This window comes from Amphiura filiformis, chromosome 6, assembly GCF_039555335.1.
Source record: "Amphiura filiformis chromosome 6, Afil_fr2py, whole genome shotgun sequence".
NCBI classification, from domain to species: domain Eukaryota; kingdom Metazoa; phylum Echinodermata; class Ophiuroidea; order Amphilepidida; family Amphiuridae; genus Amphiura; species Amphiura filiformis.
Window position 1 is genome coordinate 40,521,329 of NC_092633.1, and position 17,543 is coordinate 40,538,871.

The following is a 17,543-nucleotide window of genomic DNA, read 5'->3' on the forward strand; positions in this document are numbered from 1 at the left end:
GTTTATATTAGGATGTTCCATTTATGAACAGGGTGGGGCCCATATTTCACATTTACAACTTTTGAAAAAAAGTGAAATATCCCTCTACTTTGTGACGTCATTGTAGGAGTTCCTCAATCTTTCTCAAATTGTTCATTACAGGAGAGAACCTCTGTACATAGGTCATTTATATAATGCAATAAAAATCATGGAGACTTTTTTACTTTTCATAGAACACAAACATGGATTTTCCCAATATGTGACATTGGTATAATGATTCTGTATACAACACCAACATCAAATATAAGATCTTTTCACTGTAGCAGCCTTTCCTTGAGCCAATAGTCAGTTATTCCATTGAGGAGTTAAGAACCACATTTAAGAATGCAAATCAAGTACAGGGGTAGGTGTTTCTCTTTTACAGCATATTGGTAAAATCGCCAGTAGATAATGCTCCTTGAATATGAGCCCTCTCATGTCACAAGCTCGTATTCATACATGTTAGTGGTATTATGATTATTATGAAAATCACAAGCTCCTATTCTGATTCTTAATCATTTCACATGCATCAGTACTTAAGCTATAGGAACTAGGCCTAGTAGGGCCCCATACCCCAAAGTACTAAATCCAAATAACCTGGGGGTGGAACTTAATGCTGGGAGTGGGCTATAAATGGGACTTGTTTTGTTTTGCTTCGGGATAAGGTTTTTTGTATGTTCTATTTAACCTAGGCCTATCTCAACATGAAATTACAAAATTTTAAGCCTGGGTTTCAAAAAACAATGTGCACAGCAAAAATCCAAAATGGCCACATTTTCCCCTGAAAATCACATTGTTAGCCATAACTTTGTCATTTTTGGGTCTTTTTACCAGGTTCTGGTGTCTAGACTATGTTTTTTTGGTCAATCAATCTATTTATGCAGTTAGAAGTAGTCTCAAATCTTCATGTGTTGAGTTACGACCATTTCTGACCCAATGCACCTTTTTTACCCAAATTTTGAACCAGGCCCATAGACCTCATATTTAAATTACAGAAAGAGCTAGACAACAGGTAAAAAGTTACATAACACTATAAATTGGAAAAACGAAATAGACAGACAACATACGTTACATCAAGTAAAAAATGTAGATTTTTGCACTGCAGACTTTTATACAATTTTGATAGTTCAATGGATTTTATTGTATTTACATAAATGAACAATTTCTTGCAATACAAACGTTTGTATTACACTTTATATTACTGATTATATGAGGCTTCTTTAATTGTGAGCTAGGATAATTCAAAGAGAAGGCAGTTTCCATGGCAACGGCTACATACATCGAATGTATGGAGCCGGTATATAAACCATCTAAGGATTGTGAAAAGCCGTAACTCACACATACGATGGGTGTAGGCAACGGCCATATAATACTAATTTTAAAGCAAATTTCCCAGTACTACTAACATTTGACAAATTCCCTCATCATGTGAACATGATCTAAACATTTTACCCTGAATAGCCAGTATCGGGGATAATAAATTCTCTTTTCCTGATCTCTTTTTTTTACACTGTCAGTATGGGAGAGCTCCAACTAAGCCATGTGCATTGACCCTTGACCTTCTACGGTGACAGTGGTATGTTAAAATAAGATGAGGGAAAGAAAATTTGTCATCCCCAATACTGGCTATTTGGGAGTAAAATTTTAAGGACATCTCCACAATATGAGGTAAAATTTAAAAAAAAAAAAAATATATATATATGGCTACTTGTTATGTTGCTACGGAAACTGATAAGTGTCACAGGCACAATCTCAAACTGCTGCATGATAGTGTCCTAGATATCATCATCAGTGCCATGTGGTCGCTGCTAACTTTCATCTCCGGTATCAGTACCAATGCGCATCAGGTGATCCACTCGAAGGTTTTGTCCCCCGCGTTTCATCCCCATTATCATCAAGGTAAAACCCAATATAGCAACTTTTGTTGCCTCCCTCATCCCAGATGACAGCAACAACATTTTTCTGTGACCTATGACCTTTGAATTTTGGGCAGTTTGACCCCAAATTTTGAGCAATTTGTTGCATTAAAAAAGTTTGTATTACACTTAATGAGTATATTTGCAAACATTTGGAACAATCTGCCATTTTCGGTTCGCTCTGCCAAGAGCTTGTGTAGTTTCAAAACAAATTTGAAAACACATTTGTTCCAAAGTGCTTTTAATTGACTCTTTGCATATCATGAACTATACAACACTGATGAACTGTTTTTGTTATTAATTGTTATAGTATGTTTGTATCATTGTACATTGGTTGTTTTTTGCAAAGCGCCATGCGCGTCTCTCGACGGATACCGGCGCTTTATTAAGTGTACATTATTATTATTATTATTATATTATTGATATATGGATTCTTTAATTTTAAGTTACATGTATTAGGAGATTTCAAAGGGAAGGCAATTGCCATGGCAATGGCCATTTATACTAATATTTAAGCAAATTCCCCAGTAATCTATGATCTTTGAATTTTGGGCAGTTTGACCCCAAATTGACCCATTTTCTTCATGTTGAGCAATTTGTTGCATTAAAAAAGTTTGTATTACACTTTATAAGTATACTATTGATATACATGGATTCTTTAATTTTAAGCTACATGTATTGGAGATTTCAAAGATAAGGCAGTTGTCATGGCAATGGCCATTTATACTAATACTTAAGCGAATTTCCCCAGTAACATTAAGCAAATTCGATTTCACAAGAAAAGTATAGGCCCTCTCCGAATAACTGCTAACAGAGCCCGTTTTAGTACTAATTTCGATGTTGAAATAGCAGCATCACTTTCTAACATTTGTTAATAAAAACTAAAAAATTTAGGCTTTATTTAATACAGCTAAAAATAAAGAAAACTATTGTCATGCGTGGTAGAATTGCCACTTAAAAATGGTTGATTTTTACGTGCTTTTCACTATGATGGAGAGGTTATTTGGTGGTCTGCGCCCCCTTAACAGACAGAGGTCACTCAGATGAAAGAGAGCAGTTTACTAGTATATTGACCATCAAAGGATCCTCAATACAAACCCCAAAATCCATATAATGTGTCAGCATTTTTGGTATTACAAAATCGAGAATCATAGATACATAAGCGTTTTTATGTTTAACACAATAACACCCCTACTTGATCAATGTAGTGTTCCAATATATTATTGTCTTTGTTGTTAACTACATAGTGATAGAAAATAATTATTGTACGCCCTACCTGCGTTCCTTGGAAGAAAAAGGTAATATTCATTTGAGGGTGCATAAAGCATGATGCAAAAAGGTTATTTTTAAATCGGCACAGACAGAATTTTAGTACTGACCCAGGGTACTGAACCCCTTTATAGAGTAGTCCTGTTCTATAAGCATTTATCCAACACAATTTAGGCCCCAATTTGTTATGTAATAGTTTTGTTGATGTTGTTTACTTCTGATAGGCTCCCTTTTCATCAAATTTCATTTTTAAACTTAGAAGAATCACCGTACCTGAGTTTAGCATGAAAATATCGCAATTTTGCACTTTTCTGAAAAAAGAGCATAAAGTAAGATGTGCTCATTTAAAACGGAAAAAGTCTCCACTATTTTTATTTGCTCAATTGTTCAATCTATATCTACTTTATCCAACAAGTAAATAACTTTGACAAAAATATTGAGGAACTCTCACAATCATCTTGCAAACTTTGCTTCAAAATGAGTATTTTGCACTTTTCTGAAAAAGAGCATAAAGTAAGATGTGCTCGTTTAAAACGGAAAAAGTCTCCACGATTTTTATTTGCTCAATTGATCAACCTATATCTACTTTATCCAACAAGTAAATAACTTTGACAAAAATATTGAGGAACTCTCACAATCATCTTGCAAACTTTGCTTCAAAATTAGGATTTTTCACATTTACACAATTGCTGAAAAGGCCATTACACCCCTCTCTGAAAATGGAACAACCCAAATGTTGTACAAAGAATTTTTAATTGTTATGTCGAGACAAAATGTGTATTATTACTGTGAAGTATAAATAAAATGTCTGCAGATGCGCGTTATTACGTGGCTCTAATCAAAAGTTAGTGCACATTTCAAAGTTTTTGTGTCTGAGAAGACAATCATGGGGGTTAATTTGAGGGGGGTCCAGTATCTCCCAGTGGGGGGTCCTCAAAATTTTTTAATACCTCCACTGTAAATACTCATGGACACATGTTTGATTGACAAAATATGAACAAAATTTGCTGACCCCCATCTTCCACCTACCATCTGAGTCTATCGGATAAACCCTCTTTAAACCATACTTGCTGTTTAACTACCAACACGTATGAACATTCACTTAAATGTTTTCATTCTTGATGAAGAATAAATTATGCTGTATGAAGTTAATGATCGATTATGATAGCACAATTACTTATCTATCTTAAAGTCTTGTGACTTGACCTCCAGGTGGACTGGTTTTTTTTCAACGTTTATGTGCGCTGGCTGCTCTGGATATAGATTATGATTTGTTTCAATGTATTGTTTATTAATATATCCGAAAATAAATTAGAAAAAAACCATACGACCTGCAGGTATTGTTTATACTTTTCCGGGCTATTTGTCCTTCTTTTCCCGGTCTTTTTAAGGTTAATATACAAATATATGCTGCCATGAGAGGTTCTCATTTCTCTAACAAATGTGCCACAATCTTAATGATTGTATCACCCTTCATCTTGGTAATCAGGAAATTCCATCTTCCCCTAGCATCCGTAACCTGGGTGTTATTTTTGATTACTCCATGACAATGGCCGATCACACTACCAATTTGTCTCGTACCATTAACTGGCAGCTGCGAAATATCAATCGTATCCGTAAATACTTAGATACCGACACTTGTCATAACATTGTCCGCACTCTCATTTTTATCCAAACTGGACTATTGTAACTTAATCTTCAATGGTATAGATAAAAAACATCTAAACCGTCTTCAAGTCCTCTAAAATAAGTCTGTCCGTCTTATCTTCAGGCCAGCGAGTCGCAGTCATGCCTCCCCTCTTCTCCAATCTCTCCACTGGTTGCCTGTTGCCCAAAGAATACAGTTCAAGAGTCTTCTCTAGACATTCAAAGCATTTCACACTCAATCACCTGATTACATCTCTTCTTATTTTCAACCTCGGACCCACAAAACATCTTATGCGCTTCTGTCACATTTGAAGTGCCTCGTTCCAAGAAACAAGCTGACCAACTTGTTGCCTGACCAACTAACAATGACATTTGCAGAGATATAATACAATGTAGTAACTTTCAGTTGTATGTGCAGATATGATCATTAAAAACGACATTGACTAAATGATTGCTTAATCTTAAGACAATTAAGTGTTATAAAAACTATTTCCACTGCAAAAGCAAAATGTTTATATAGGATGGCAATCACTGCTTTAGGATTTTACTTTTCATGTACAACAATGACAATCTTTATTTTTTATAGTGATAAATACCACAGTCTTCTTTTTGTTGCTGCAAGCTTACGTAATCATTTGTGAACAAATGTTTTGTACAGACTCTTCAGGAACAGTTTTTCACCACTCTGTTCCATCATTAACAATTCCATACTGAGATCTTGAGGGCAATGAAACCGTTCCACTAAGAATCAAAAAGAGCTTAAGTATAAAACATCGGGATCAATCCTTCATTTAATGTTCCAAGATGTTTTTATCATACGAGCACCATATCCTTTTTCTTCTACTTCGCCTTCATTTTCTGCACCTTAGTTACTTTTCCTTACGGAGCCTTTTTACCGGTTCTTCTTGGACAATAACGTACAGTTCTTAGAGTGCCCTTACCAAGTACCAATTTCAAGTAGGGGGAAGCATAATATTGCCATCCTTCCTATTATGTTTACATTTAGTCTCAAAGGTGGTGCTCTTATCGTTGATAAACCTGTCTCAAACACATCGATTTGTTTCTAGGCCCGGTGTTTATATACTGTGCTTGAAGAATCTTATCAGCCAAAACAAAGTCTTGATTGTATCTGTTTGTCTACAATGCGCGTGCGTCACGCCGCACAGCGGCAAGCGGCATGACAGTATGAAAACAGTCTAAGAGTCTAAAGTTCATATACCAACAGGTTAGACTTTGATATACTTCACCATGCAGGCTATGCTGCAAAAGGCTATTCCAGTCGAAATCCATAAACCCGATAAGGGAGACAATACCTGAATCCTTAATGATTACGATATTGTCTTCCACAGGGGGTGTATGGATTTCATCTTGAATAGACCGTTAGGTTTGCAAGGTCACCCGAGGTCGGACCGCACCACCACATTATATTTATCACATCGGAAACATATTGGACGCAATGTTGATACTCTTCGACGTTTTAGATTTTGTTGCTGACATTGAGCCACATGGTGTGCTTCCACTATTGAAGTGTCTTTCCTGGAGTGGCTAATCCTAGAAAACTAAATCTGTATATTCCGAAACAGTGTTCGTGATCTTGCACAATGGCTATCAAACTATCGCTTGTAATTCTCAAGATTAACCTCTTTTCCATGGTATCATGTAGTAATGTCCTCCTTATACCTTCATACGTGCCAGTTTTTACTTCTGGTTTTGATCATGTGATGTCATTTTCAGAACGATTCAAAAACTTTGCAACGGGTATATTTTACATTGTTGTATACAACATACGGTAGTAGCTGATCCGTCAAAGAAATTGAGAGATCAGTACGAACTTGATTCTTCCATGTTTGGTGAGGACGCAGAACTTAACTTATGTTGATCAACACAAATTTTGCTCTGGATTTCCCAAGACCATTGTTGCCTAATACCAGAACAGTAGGAGGCTTAACAACAGGACCATGGCGTCCTCTAGCGGCAGTGAGTTATAAATCTACTAATCTAAACAGCAAGTAAAGTTAAACACAAAACATTCAACACAAACAATAATTGAGACTAACTTAAATATTGCGACGTGAAGACACACGTCCTCAGGAGGAGAACTCCAGGGATGTTGTGAAGGAGTTAACTTCTCAATTGACCTGAGATTACCTTAAGATGAATCTGGAGGTCCTTGTCACGGTTGATGTCTTCTGATTTGTATGACTCTCTGTTTTCTCTATTTTGATTTTATCCCAATCTATGGAGTGGCCGTATCCGTATTGTGTTTTGTGCCTACCGAGGGATTTCTGTTGGGCGCAGTAGATTTATGGGGAAGCCAAGTTTAGACTTCATTTAATCTACCTAAGGTTATCTCAGGTCAATCGTGAAGTCAAGTCCTTCACAGCATCTCTAGATTCTCCTTATTCTCTAAGGACGTGAGTCTTCACATCTTCATATCGAAATATTGAGGTCAATCTCAATTAGGTTTTGTGTTGAATGGCTGCTGAATGGTAGTTAAACCATAGTTGCTGTTAAACTACCAACACGTATGAACATTCACTCGAATACTAAGTAAATTTGTTTGATTCTTGTAGAAAATTGAAATACGCTGAATGAAGATTACGATCAATTATGATAACACAACATCTATCTACCTTGTTTTGTGACTCTACTTCCAGGGCACGACTTTTGGCTCGACTTTTTATTGCTTGTCTCGAGTGAAAGTGAAATTTTTCCTGGCTATGTGTCCTTTTTTCGCGGTCCTTATACGTATCTATAAATATAGTCGAAGTATACTGTATACTGACTATATATGAGTGAGGCGATGAGGTTGAAATTCATCGTGTATTACAAAGAATATCGTATCTTATTAGAAATCTTAGAGGGAAGTACTTCCTTAAGAATTAGTCGCCTTTAGTTCCAAAGTTATCAGCGTGGCTTAGAGTATTTCAAAAATATCGTCAGCGTGATAAGCAGTTTGTCGAGATAATCATCAAGTTTGATTTACTAGAGTTACTGCCTCGAGGAAAGTATATGGCCTATAACGTACATAGGTTTGGTTGACACTGGGGCAAAAATCTAGGTTCGAATTGAGTATTATGGTGACAATGAATGAACTTTACTGCACATTTTTTTTATCAACCTCATATCGTGTTATCATTAAGTATATAAATATTGATATATTTGCACACAGTTAACCGTGTTGTGTGAGTTGGCTATTCCAGATGAAAATCGTACACCCACTATTGAAGACATGACATTAATCTTCTACATAGAGAGTATGTGAGATTAAGGTGGTGGGATCATTTCTGCGTAATTGTAGAAGGCCAGGAGATTTAATTTATCATTATCGAAATATTTAGAGAAATCAAAGAGCACTTTTAGAAAAATTGTAGTGTAATGGTTGACCAACAAAATTTCAAAGCTTGAACTTCGCCCGAAAAAAATCTGAATTAGGCCTACGCATTCCTATTGAATTTTGGCTGAAGTAATTCCGAAGGGAGGGAAAATAAAATAAAAATTGCACCAAACATGTAAATTAGGAATCTGTTTGAGATTGGTTTTATTCTTAGCGGAGGATTTTGTGGCCAGTTTCGATGAAATCGGACCATTTTTAAAGTTTGACATTTTGTGTAAGACATTTGTGACATTTTACCTATTCAACTTTATAACCCCCGAACTATGCATGCACCCCATAACAATACAATGACAGTTGAATACCGAAGTGGAAGAAGGGCTTTACTTGCCTTTGGCCAAATTGAGTTATACACAGCATTGTATTGCTAGCAGACTGTACTTCCTTATGTAAGAAGGGCCCAAATTCACACTCTATATAGTCTTTTCAAGGGTACTCAATGATGATACTCATCCATGATATTCATAGAAGAAGGGCCCAAGGCAATGGAGTTGGGCCCTATGTTAGATAATGTTTGTGTATAGTATAGATATACCAGACCGAATAACTTGGAAAAAGCGCCCGTTATTGGTACAATGAGGCCTCTATTTATCACCTTATTTTGTTGGTAAGAATATTAATCCAAAGGCACTTTGGACCAGCGTATTCAGAGGACATGTGACTTTTAAGGGTTTTCATTTCAAGCGCCCTCTAGTGGGGTAGCATATCCTGTTATGGGTTAAAATCTTTTCCACTTGTAAGATATCCAGCTGTAAACAAAATACTAATTGCGGAATTTTCATATTCCATTATCATGGTATTCGTAAACAGTGCCCTCTAGTGACCAAATATTAGATTGTAATGCAGGGCAAGTGTGCCTAAGTGATTTCTTGTGTCCCCTTACTGAATGTTATAAACAAAAAAGTGTAATATGTAAAAGTTTTGGCTTACTATTAGAAGATCTGTGTAATTGTGAGGTTTTAGCGTAATAAGCGCTCTTTATGCAAAGCCTCCTTGGAAATCAGTGCATTAGCATTGAAGGGGCTACCCTGACTAAAAGAAAGAATAGATAAAAATGAAATAAGAACTAGTTGGGCACTTTGAAGCAATCTGAGCAGAAATGAACAACCTGGGTACTTGTAGAAGCTGATGACGAAAAATATTTGGTGAAAAAAGATCACCCCTTTGCTAGAATTCTCGATATATGGAATTTTCTGTATCTTTTAAGCCAATTTGAAAAGTGAGTCCTCTAGAGGGCAGGTGCTGAGTACCTATATTAGCTAAGTTGAATACAGAATAAAGATTAACTACTAAATCATACAATGAGATACCAAATGGTACTTTAAATTGCCTCCTACTGAGTCATTTCAAGCACATAACCTAAGTTTTGCGTCCTCACCAAGTAGGTCAGAAGTGGAAATTAGTCTATTTTTACAAAGACGTCCTCTAGAGGCTGTTTTCGCCATATTTCTAATCCATTTTTTGCTGAAATTATAAAATGGGCCATATATGTAACAACAATTGTTATGCTAGGGTTTCTGCTTCTGCTTCTCCTTCCTAATCAAACACATTAATCTGTTAAGGCTAGCGCTTAAATTACATACAAGGCCCTAGCCCTTAGAAGTGCTTTTTGTCCCTTTTGGCCCCAGATATCAAAAGCCAAAATACGAAACATGCAGCCTTGGGACCCTTTAGTCAGTACTATAAGCATTGGACATTCGCAAATAAGTATGCGCCACATAGGCCATCAGTTATGAGCCCTATGGCCACAAATGTTAAAATACGGGGCACCGGACTGCCTTTAGAGAAAACAGCTAAATAGCCAATTACAAGCTTTAACAGCTTAACACAGAGCTGTTCATTATACCGCAGCTTGAGCTGCTTTATATTAAAAAAGATACAAAAATGTCAAACATTCTCATTTAATTGACACTTTTAACTTACACTTAATATAAAACTTTTTTGTTTGCTCCAAAAGGTCTTGTGGTTTTATTTTTTCGTGAAAACCATTTTGATATTGTGGAAATGAGGCAACAAGATAGTATTCATTACGTTTTGTTACCTGCAGGCAAAATTTGAGAGATTTGATCATGCCTCACATCCTTTTTAAACCAAATCGACGGTAATAACTCTTGTAGTGAGGGATCAACATTTAACCACAAATCGCCTCAGGCAAAACTCACTTCCTGGGAACTAAATACCATACAAGGTCATTTTTATGTAACTTATTGACCAATTGGTGTTATATACTGCCTCTAGCTATAATGACATCCTTATGATCTGGTCAACTCATTGACAGATACGAACCTCAGGTGGGAATTCAATTTTTGATCAATTCTCTCCAGGAAGTAAAACGTTATGTGTAATTTTCAATGAAAGATTAACTGACACATTTTATCTTGGCCTTTTCTTAAATCATACAGGAATGGATAGAGTTTCTTGAGAGCGCTGGTGAAGATGGCGTGGTGTTGTTTTCAATGGGTACTTATGCAAATGGTATTGATGAAGATGTAGCGGGTCTCTTTGCTGGAGCTTTTGCTCAATTACCTCAAAAAGTTATCTGGAAGTTGAATGGCAAACCAGCGGCCACTTTGACTCCTAATGTCAAAGTTGCAGACTGGATACCACAGAATGATTTGCTGGGTAAGTTCAGTTATGTTTCACCGTTGATCATCGCCGTTTAAGATGATGCGTCCGCATCACCTGCGTGGTTTACACTCTAATGACAGCCTATTCATTTTTTTGAATAGAAAGTCTATTCATTTTTTTAAAAATAGAAACTCGTCAATTTGAATAGATCCCTTATCATTTTAAAATCGAATCATACCGTTTGATGCGATTTAGTATCAACATCGCAGAAAACTTTGAATCGACACACTCATCAAAATGACGTCAACGATAATGAGGAATTTCATTGGTCAAAAGTACGCACGCTGCTGTATCCGGGGTCTTTTGCTTCTTGGTCGGCCGCCATTACACATTTTGTACAGTACGGTGGGGACATAGGCACGGATGAAAAACACAGGGCAAACGCTATTTAACACCATAGATTTTATATTTTCAAGCAAATACATTAGAATTTTCTGCTATCCACTTTTGAGACCGTAATTTTATAGATAATTTCTGTAGTACGTGTCACCATGCTCTCAAATACACTTGATGGCTATTCAACACCACGGTGATGAGTCGCATTCCTCTCTTAGCGCGAAGCGTAAGTATTTCCAGGCATATATTCGCTCCATTTTGACTAGAGTCAAATAGATTAAAATACATTGGCTAGATTCTAATCAACTGTAACTAGTAAACTATTCATTTTCTGACAAGTGACCTCTTCATTTTTTAATAGAATTTGGGATCATTTATTTGAATAGAATTTTCTATTCATTTTGAATAGATTCTCTTAAGTGCCCGGCGTACATGTTTACCTATTCAAATTTGAATAGATTCTATTCATTTTTGAATAGGTATTTTTTAGAGTGTACTTCGTAAGGGAAGCTGTAGCTGCTTAAGAGCTCCTAACCGTACAAGGAAATCAAGCGAACTATCTTTAATGATCATGGTTAGTTCATGAGGAATGTCACTTAGTCATTGCTACTCAACCTTACAAGAAGATCGATGATTTCTTTGTTGATATCAGGAATTAGAATAAAAGCGTGTATACGTACACAGGCTCCAGGCATGACCAATTATACCCATTCAACGTAACGTATCTGAGCCTGCGTGCGCGTATACGCTACTGTAAAAGTTTTGATTCACCGCGGATTAACAACGTCAATTGCCTCTAAGGTATAGGAAGACTTTGTTGAATTAGGGATTCATTATGTTCCACCGTTGTTCATCACCGATTAACAACGATACGTCCGCGTTATCTGCGTGGTTTACTTCGCGAGGGCAGCTTTAGCTTTAACGAAAACAGGCTAAATATCGTTTAATTCACATCCGTATGTTATTGTCACTCAACCTTACAAGAATATCGGTGATTTCTCTGTTGAAAAAACTAAAGAATAAAGCGGTGATATCTATTTGCTGCTACTTCCAACACAAGACAGTGTTTACGCATAAGTTCCAGGCATGACGAAAAAAACGCGTACGCAAAAGCTTGCTTTCGCGTATACGCCATCGGACTATGGATTCATTAACAACGCTTGGCTCTTGTACAAAGGTATAGGAAGAGTTGTTGAAGAGCAGATTAAAATTAGCCAGACAAGATTATGGTGTTCACACTGGAGATATGAAAAACAGGTGATTGTATACATGACTAACATCATATTGCCCCTCGTCCCTGTTCACAGGTCATCCTCAGATCAAAGCCTTTGTATATCACTGCGGTATGAATGGTGTATGGGAAGCTGTATATCACGGAGTACCTATGGTAGCTGTGCCATTATTTGGTGACCAATACGACAATGCACAAAGATTGGTATCACGTGGTATGGCGGTGAAAGTCGACATCTCTACGTTGACCAGTGACGAATTGGCTCAGGCTATACGTACAATCATTAGTGACCCAAGGTAAGATTATGCTAATGTTGCAAGAATACATTTCTTTTGTTGTTTGTTTTAAATAATCTTCCCGTAGGAACTCGACAACGATCCATAAAAGAAGAGGTTACGGCTTACACTACCCCCATCCCCGGTATACGCCAAGCTGGCCCAAAATTGCATCTTGACAATCCTTTTTTGGACGGTAGAATATTTGCTCTAGCCTATTGGTAAACGAAAAAACTAACTGATTCTAGTCTCTAACACCACTAAGGCTTCTCCTAAATTTTAAGACTTAAGGCGTAGTGGTAATTGCGTCAGGGTATTAAGAGCGAGGAATAAATGACCTATTTTTATATGATCTATAAAAAGTCTTTTAAGACCTTTTATAAATATAGGAATTTCCACAAACACATTTTAACAAGATTCCGATATGGTGCAAAAGAAAGTGTCTTACAACCTGTAATTGTACCAGGAGATAAAAATCTTTGAGCGGTTGAAAAATCCGTGAACACGGTGAAAAATCTGTAAACCAACACAGATATTTTAGATTTTTCAACCAGTCGCAGATTTTTCACAGACAAAATGTTCGATTCCTCTAGAAATATGAAATGGGAAACTGATACGTAATTATAGAACTTTGTATAAATTGTTGAGAACTATTCAAGTCCTATAATGGGTAATTCCATTTGAAATCCAAGTTTTCCTAAAGAAGATTTTGCTATAGTCTTCCACAGAATTAAAAAAAAAAAAATTAATTTCCAGTTGAAATACCCCAGTTTGGAAGATAAAGCCATATTATACAGGAGTAGCATAAGTTTCAAAATAATTAATTCCATTTGAAAAATATACTCTGTGGGTGTGGAATTCAAATAGATACCTATGCGAGGAAGAAGAACGGCAGGATCATGTGTCTTCAATGGCCGCATGAATACTATATTGTGTGTCTTGTCTCAAATTGAGATTAACGCCGTGTTGGATTTCGCTATGGCAGATTCGAATCGCGCGCTAATCGCTGGGGGGGGGGGGATATTCACAATCGCTGAAGGTCGATTTGTCTGTACGCCGGTGACGCGCAAACGCACTGATTCGAATCTGTCATTGCAAAATTTGAGACGAGAGTTATACTAATAGTACTTACGCAAAGTACTTGTACTCCAACCTAGTCACCTTACTAAAATGATCATATAAATCAATCAAAATGATTGATATGGGCATTTTAAGACCAGTTGTAGAATGATTGATATGAAGCATCGTTATTGTTATGTATGCTGGCTATAGGCTTCAACATCAAAATATATCAAGAACAATATCAAGAAGGACTCAACCAATACTAGGCTTGTTTGTACTCATTGCAATGCATTTCTCATGCTGATTCCAAATACGGTCATGATAATGTAAAAGTCTGAAATTTATGAACTTTTGTTACAAATTTCCAACTTGTCGTCTGTTATCGACACCGTGTGTCGCAAAGAGAAGTGGGATAGCAGGAGGTTGCCTGCCCCTGAACCAAACAATACACAATTATGTTTAGATCAATTTGATCATAATATCATTTCTATTTTATAAACATTGCAACTTGCAGTGCAAGTGAAAAGGTGTTCAGGCACGGTAGATCTTTTATTGTACGTTCATTTTTGTCTTGATTGACTTGATTGTCATTTGGCTGCTTCATTGGCACATCCATGTTTACAAATCCTGAATTTTAGGATGCTCTGGTTCAAAAGTCACTGATAATCTTTTTATGATAATTCTATATGGCAATTGGAATAATCAATAACAATGATTCTCTGCAATGTAATTATCTTGAATGAAAGTAAAATAAACACTTTCCCGCTGTTTTTCCCTTTCTTCTTTTCAGTTACAAGAAAAACGCCACTCGTATATCTGCCATTTTCCGTGACTCACCCCGCACACCACTAGAAGTAGCCGCTGATTGGATCGAATATGTTATACGTCACGGTGGCGCCAAACATTTACGATCTGCTGCTTTAGATTTGAATATATTCCAGTACTTACTACTAGACGTTATCGCAGTCTTGCTGCTAGCTTTTGTTACATTTATGATTGTCTTATACTGCAGCTGTAGACTATGCTACAGAGGTTGTAGAAGACTATGTAGTGGATCAAGTAAAGTAAAAAGTGAATAAGTTGGTATACAAGTTACGTAATGCTGCACGAACCGACGGTTTGCATCTTATTATTTTCACATCGTTGCAATTATATAATTCGCATTAAAAGTGCCTTATAATATGTTACCATCCTCCACAACTGAGCCCGGATGTCGCCAATGCCACTATTGAGATATGCTCCATTGAACTTAACAATAAACAATAGGAAACAAAGGATTTATTGACTGTTTTATTGATTTTTCACTACTTAAATGTCAAGTACTATAGACATGATATACATCATTTTAAAGCTAATTTCAAGCAGAATATTTTGGTTGAATATCTCAAAAATGATGATTGGCGACTTCAGGGCTCAGTTGTACTGGATGGTCACATATATTGAGAGGATGTGATATCTGACACCAGTTACAATGGAATGACTTGGAATTGATCAAATAACTTATCTATAGCAGCTAGAAATGATAATATCCATACTGATGAATGGTCGAGAAAAGTAATCAGCTCAAACATGAGTATTAATGAACAAAAAAGGGCAAGAATTCTCGTACCATGTAAAGGCTACACAAAAAGTAATGCAACCGTTATAAATACGCCTCACAATGTTTTGACATAGAACAAAGAATGGCGTATTTACTCGCATATTGATACCCCATTTTTTCAATTTTGTTTAACAAGAGAGGAATGTTTTGAAAGAAAAATACCAGAATATAAAGATGCAGATATTTGTATTGATTTGTAGTCAGAGCAAAGATAATGGCGGGCTTATTACGTGCTCAAATACTTGCATTATAACCATTGATCGCTGTAAACTGCAACTTTTAAATTCGGGTATTTTTCTTTTTGTACGATCTTTAGTTAGGATAACAAAAACGACTGATAAGCAGGTCTAATTAATGACCTCAAAAGACCAATCAAATCGTCTGAGAAAATAAAAATAAAATGCCTGGAACTTTTACCCTTTCGAGCGAAAATACAACAAATTTAGCCAATGTCAACATGGGGTATGTAGATTCAGAATCAGTCGGGAGCCAAATGGCACCCTTGAGTTATTTTGAGTTAAATATTAGTTAGTTAAATTGAGTTATTGATGTCAAAGGTCACACATGGGGATCAAATTTTAAGATGCTTAAATCAAAGTATAAAATATCAGAAATTTTCTTTGGTCACATATCTCTAGAATGAGATATAGGTCAAAAGAGGTCAAAGGGTAAAACAAAATTGTACTTGAGTAAAATTTTCAAAATGCTCCAATTGCAATGAAAATGGTCTCAAATTATCCGTCTTGACCAAATGAAACACAAAATATATAGTTTGCCATATCTACGGATTTTTTTTTGCTATGACCTCTGAACTGCCAAAGTTATATATATTGTGTAGGATAGGGTTGTTTAGCTCGGGCCCATGATTCTAAATGACTTCTCAGATACAGGAAACTATATTTTGTGTTATTTTGTGGAAAACAATTAGAAATATACCCTGCAAGTCGCACATTATTGCTTTAAATTATAGCATTAGTAAGAAGGCTATCATATATTTTGTTTAAATTTGTTGTACATTTCGCCAACTCTTTAATATGCAATTTCTAAAGTGGAAGGAGACTGAGGGAGTGAGTTTGGTGGTTGTGCGTTAGGTGCGGGTGGTGAGTAGGCCTCTACGTGTGAGGGTGAGGGTAGATTTGGGTCTTGGTGTGGATGTGATTGTTGGAAAAAAATTAACAACTACTCAATAAAATGACATATATCTTCGTTGTTGATGTATTTCGTTTTATATAAATACAATAAAAATGAAGATGTTAAACTCACATTTTCAGTGACGTTTCACCACTACACTAGTGGTTTCATCAGACTGGCAACTCATCACATCTGACTGCTTCCTTTTATAGGCAGCAGGAACCGCTATAGAGGGCCTGATGAGTTGGTCAAATATGTTGTTGAGTGAGTAGGCCCTCACATCCTTGTTTAGAGTGTATTTTTGCTTTTCGGCGTATCCAGATGACTTCTTTCAGCCACCTGTCGATGACTTTTGAGTCCTCCCAATTGATGGAATGATTTGTAGAGTAGAGGCAATATGATCGGTGATAGCTGACTTGTGAATGTCTGTGATGGATGACTTGCGGCTGGCTCGTGTGTAGGGCTTAGTTTCAAATTTCTCCACCTCTTTTTGGTGTTCTTTGAGGCGAACGCCGAATGGACGACCGGTTTCTCCGATGTAAGTACCAGCACAGTCCCCGCAGGGATTTTATAGATCGCCTCGACATCTTTGACCACCACATCACGCCCTCTATAGCGGTTCCTGTTGCCTATAAAAGGAAGCAGTCAGTTCTAATGAGTTGCCAGTCTGATGAAACCACTAGTGCAGTGGTGAAACGTCACTAAAATGTGAGTTTTTTGGATTTGTATAAAAAGAAACATCTCAACAGTTGAATATAACAATCCAAATAAACTTGTTCAAAGATTTGACATATCTTTGCTATAATTGATTCATTTTAATGTCATTCTGTCCAGAATGGTACGCTCTCTTCAACTATTCCAATAACATTCTTCAATGAATTTATACTGCAGTTGCATCATCGTCTGCTACACAATCTGCACCACAGAGCATATAAAAGCGATATCCTTCACCTCCACTTTCTACTGCGTACATAGTACATTCTGCAGCAATCTCGCCACTTGGTATGTCTGCTACACCTACAAAATGAAACATAAT

At 36.6% G+C, this 17,543-nt stretch overlaps 1 protein-coding gene across 2 annotated transcripts in view; it reads left to right on the forward strand.

The window, feature by feature from the left end:
- LOC140155415 (UDP-glucuronosyltransferase 2B14-like) overlaps positions 1 to 16,615 on the forward strand; it is a 48,358-nt gene extending 31,743 nt beyond the window's left edge. For both annotated transcript variants that reach the window (XM_072178258.1, XM_072178259.1), the window contains exons 2-4: positions 10,647 to 10,866; positions 12,516 to 12,735; positions 14,567 to 16,615. In XM_072178258.1, coding sequence (XP_072034359.1) covers positions 10,647 to 10,866; positions 12,516 to 12,735; positions 14,567 to 14,855 — 729 coding nt within the window. In that variant the 3' untranslated portion in view covers positions 14,856 to 16,615. The remainder of the gene's footprint in view (positions 1 to 10,646; positions 10,867 to 12,515; positions 12,736 to 14,566) is intronic.
- The last annotated feature ends 928 nt before the right edge of the window (positions 16,616 to 17,543 follow it).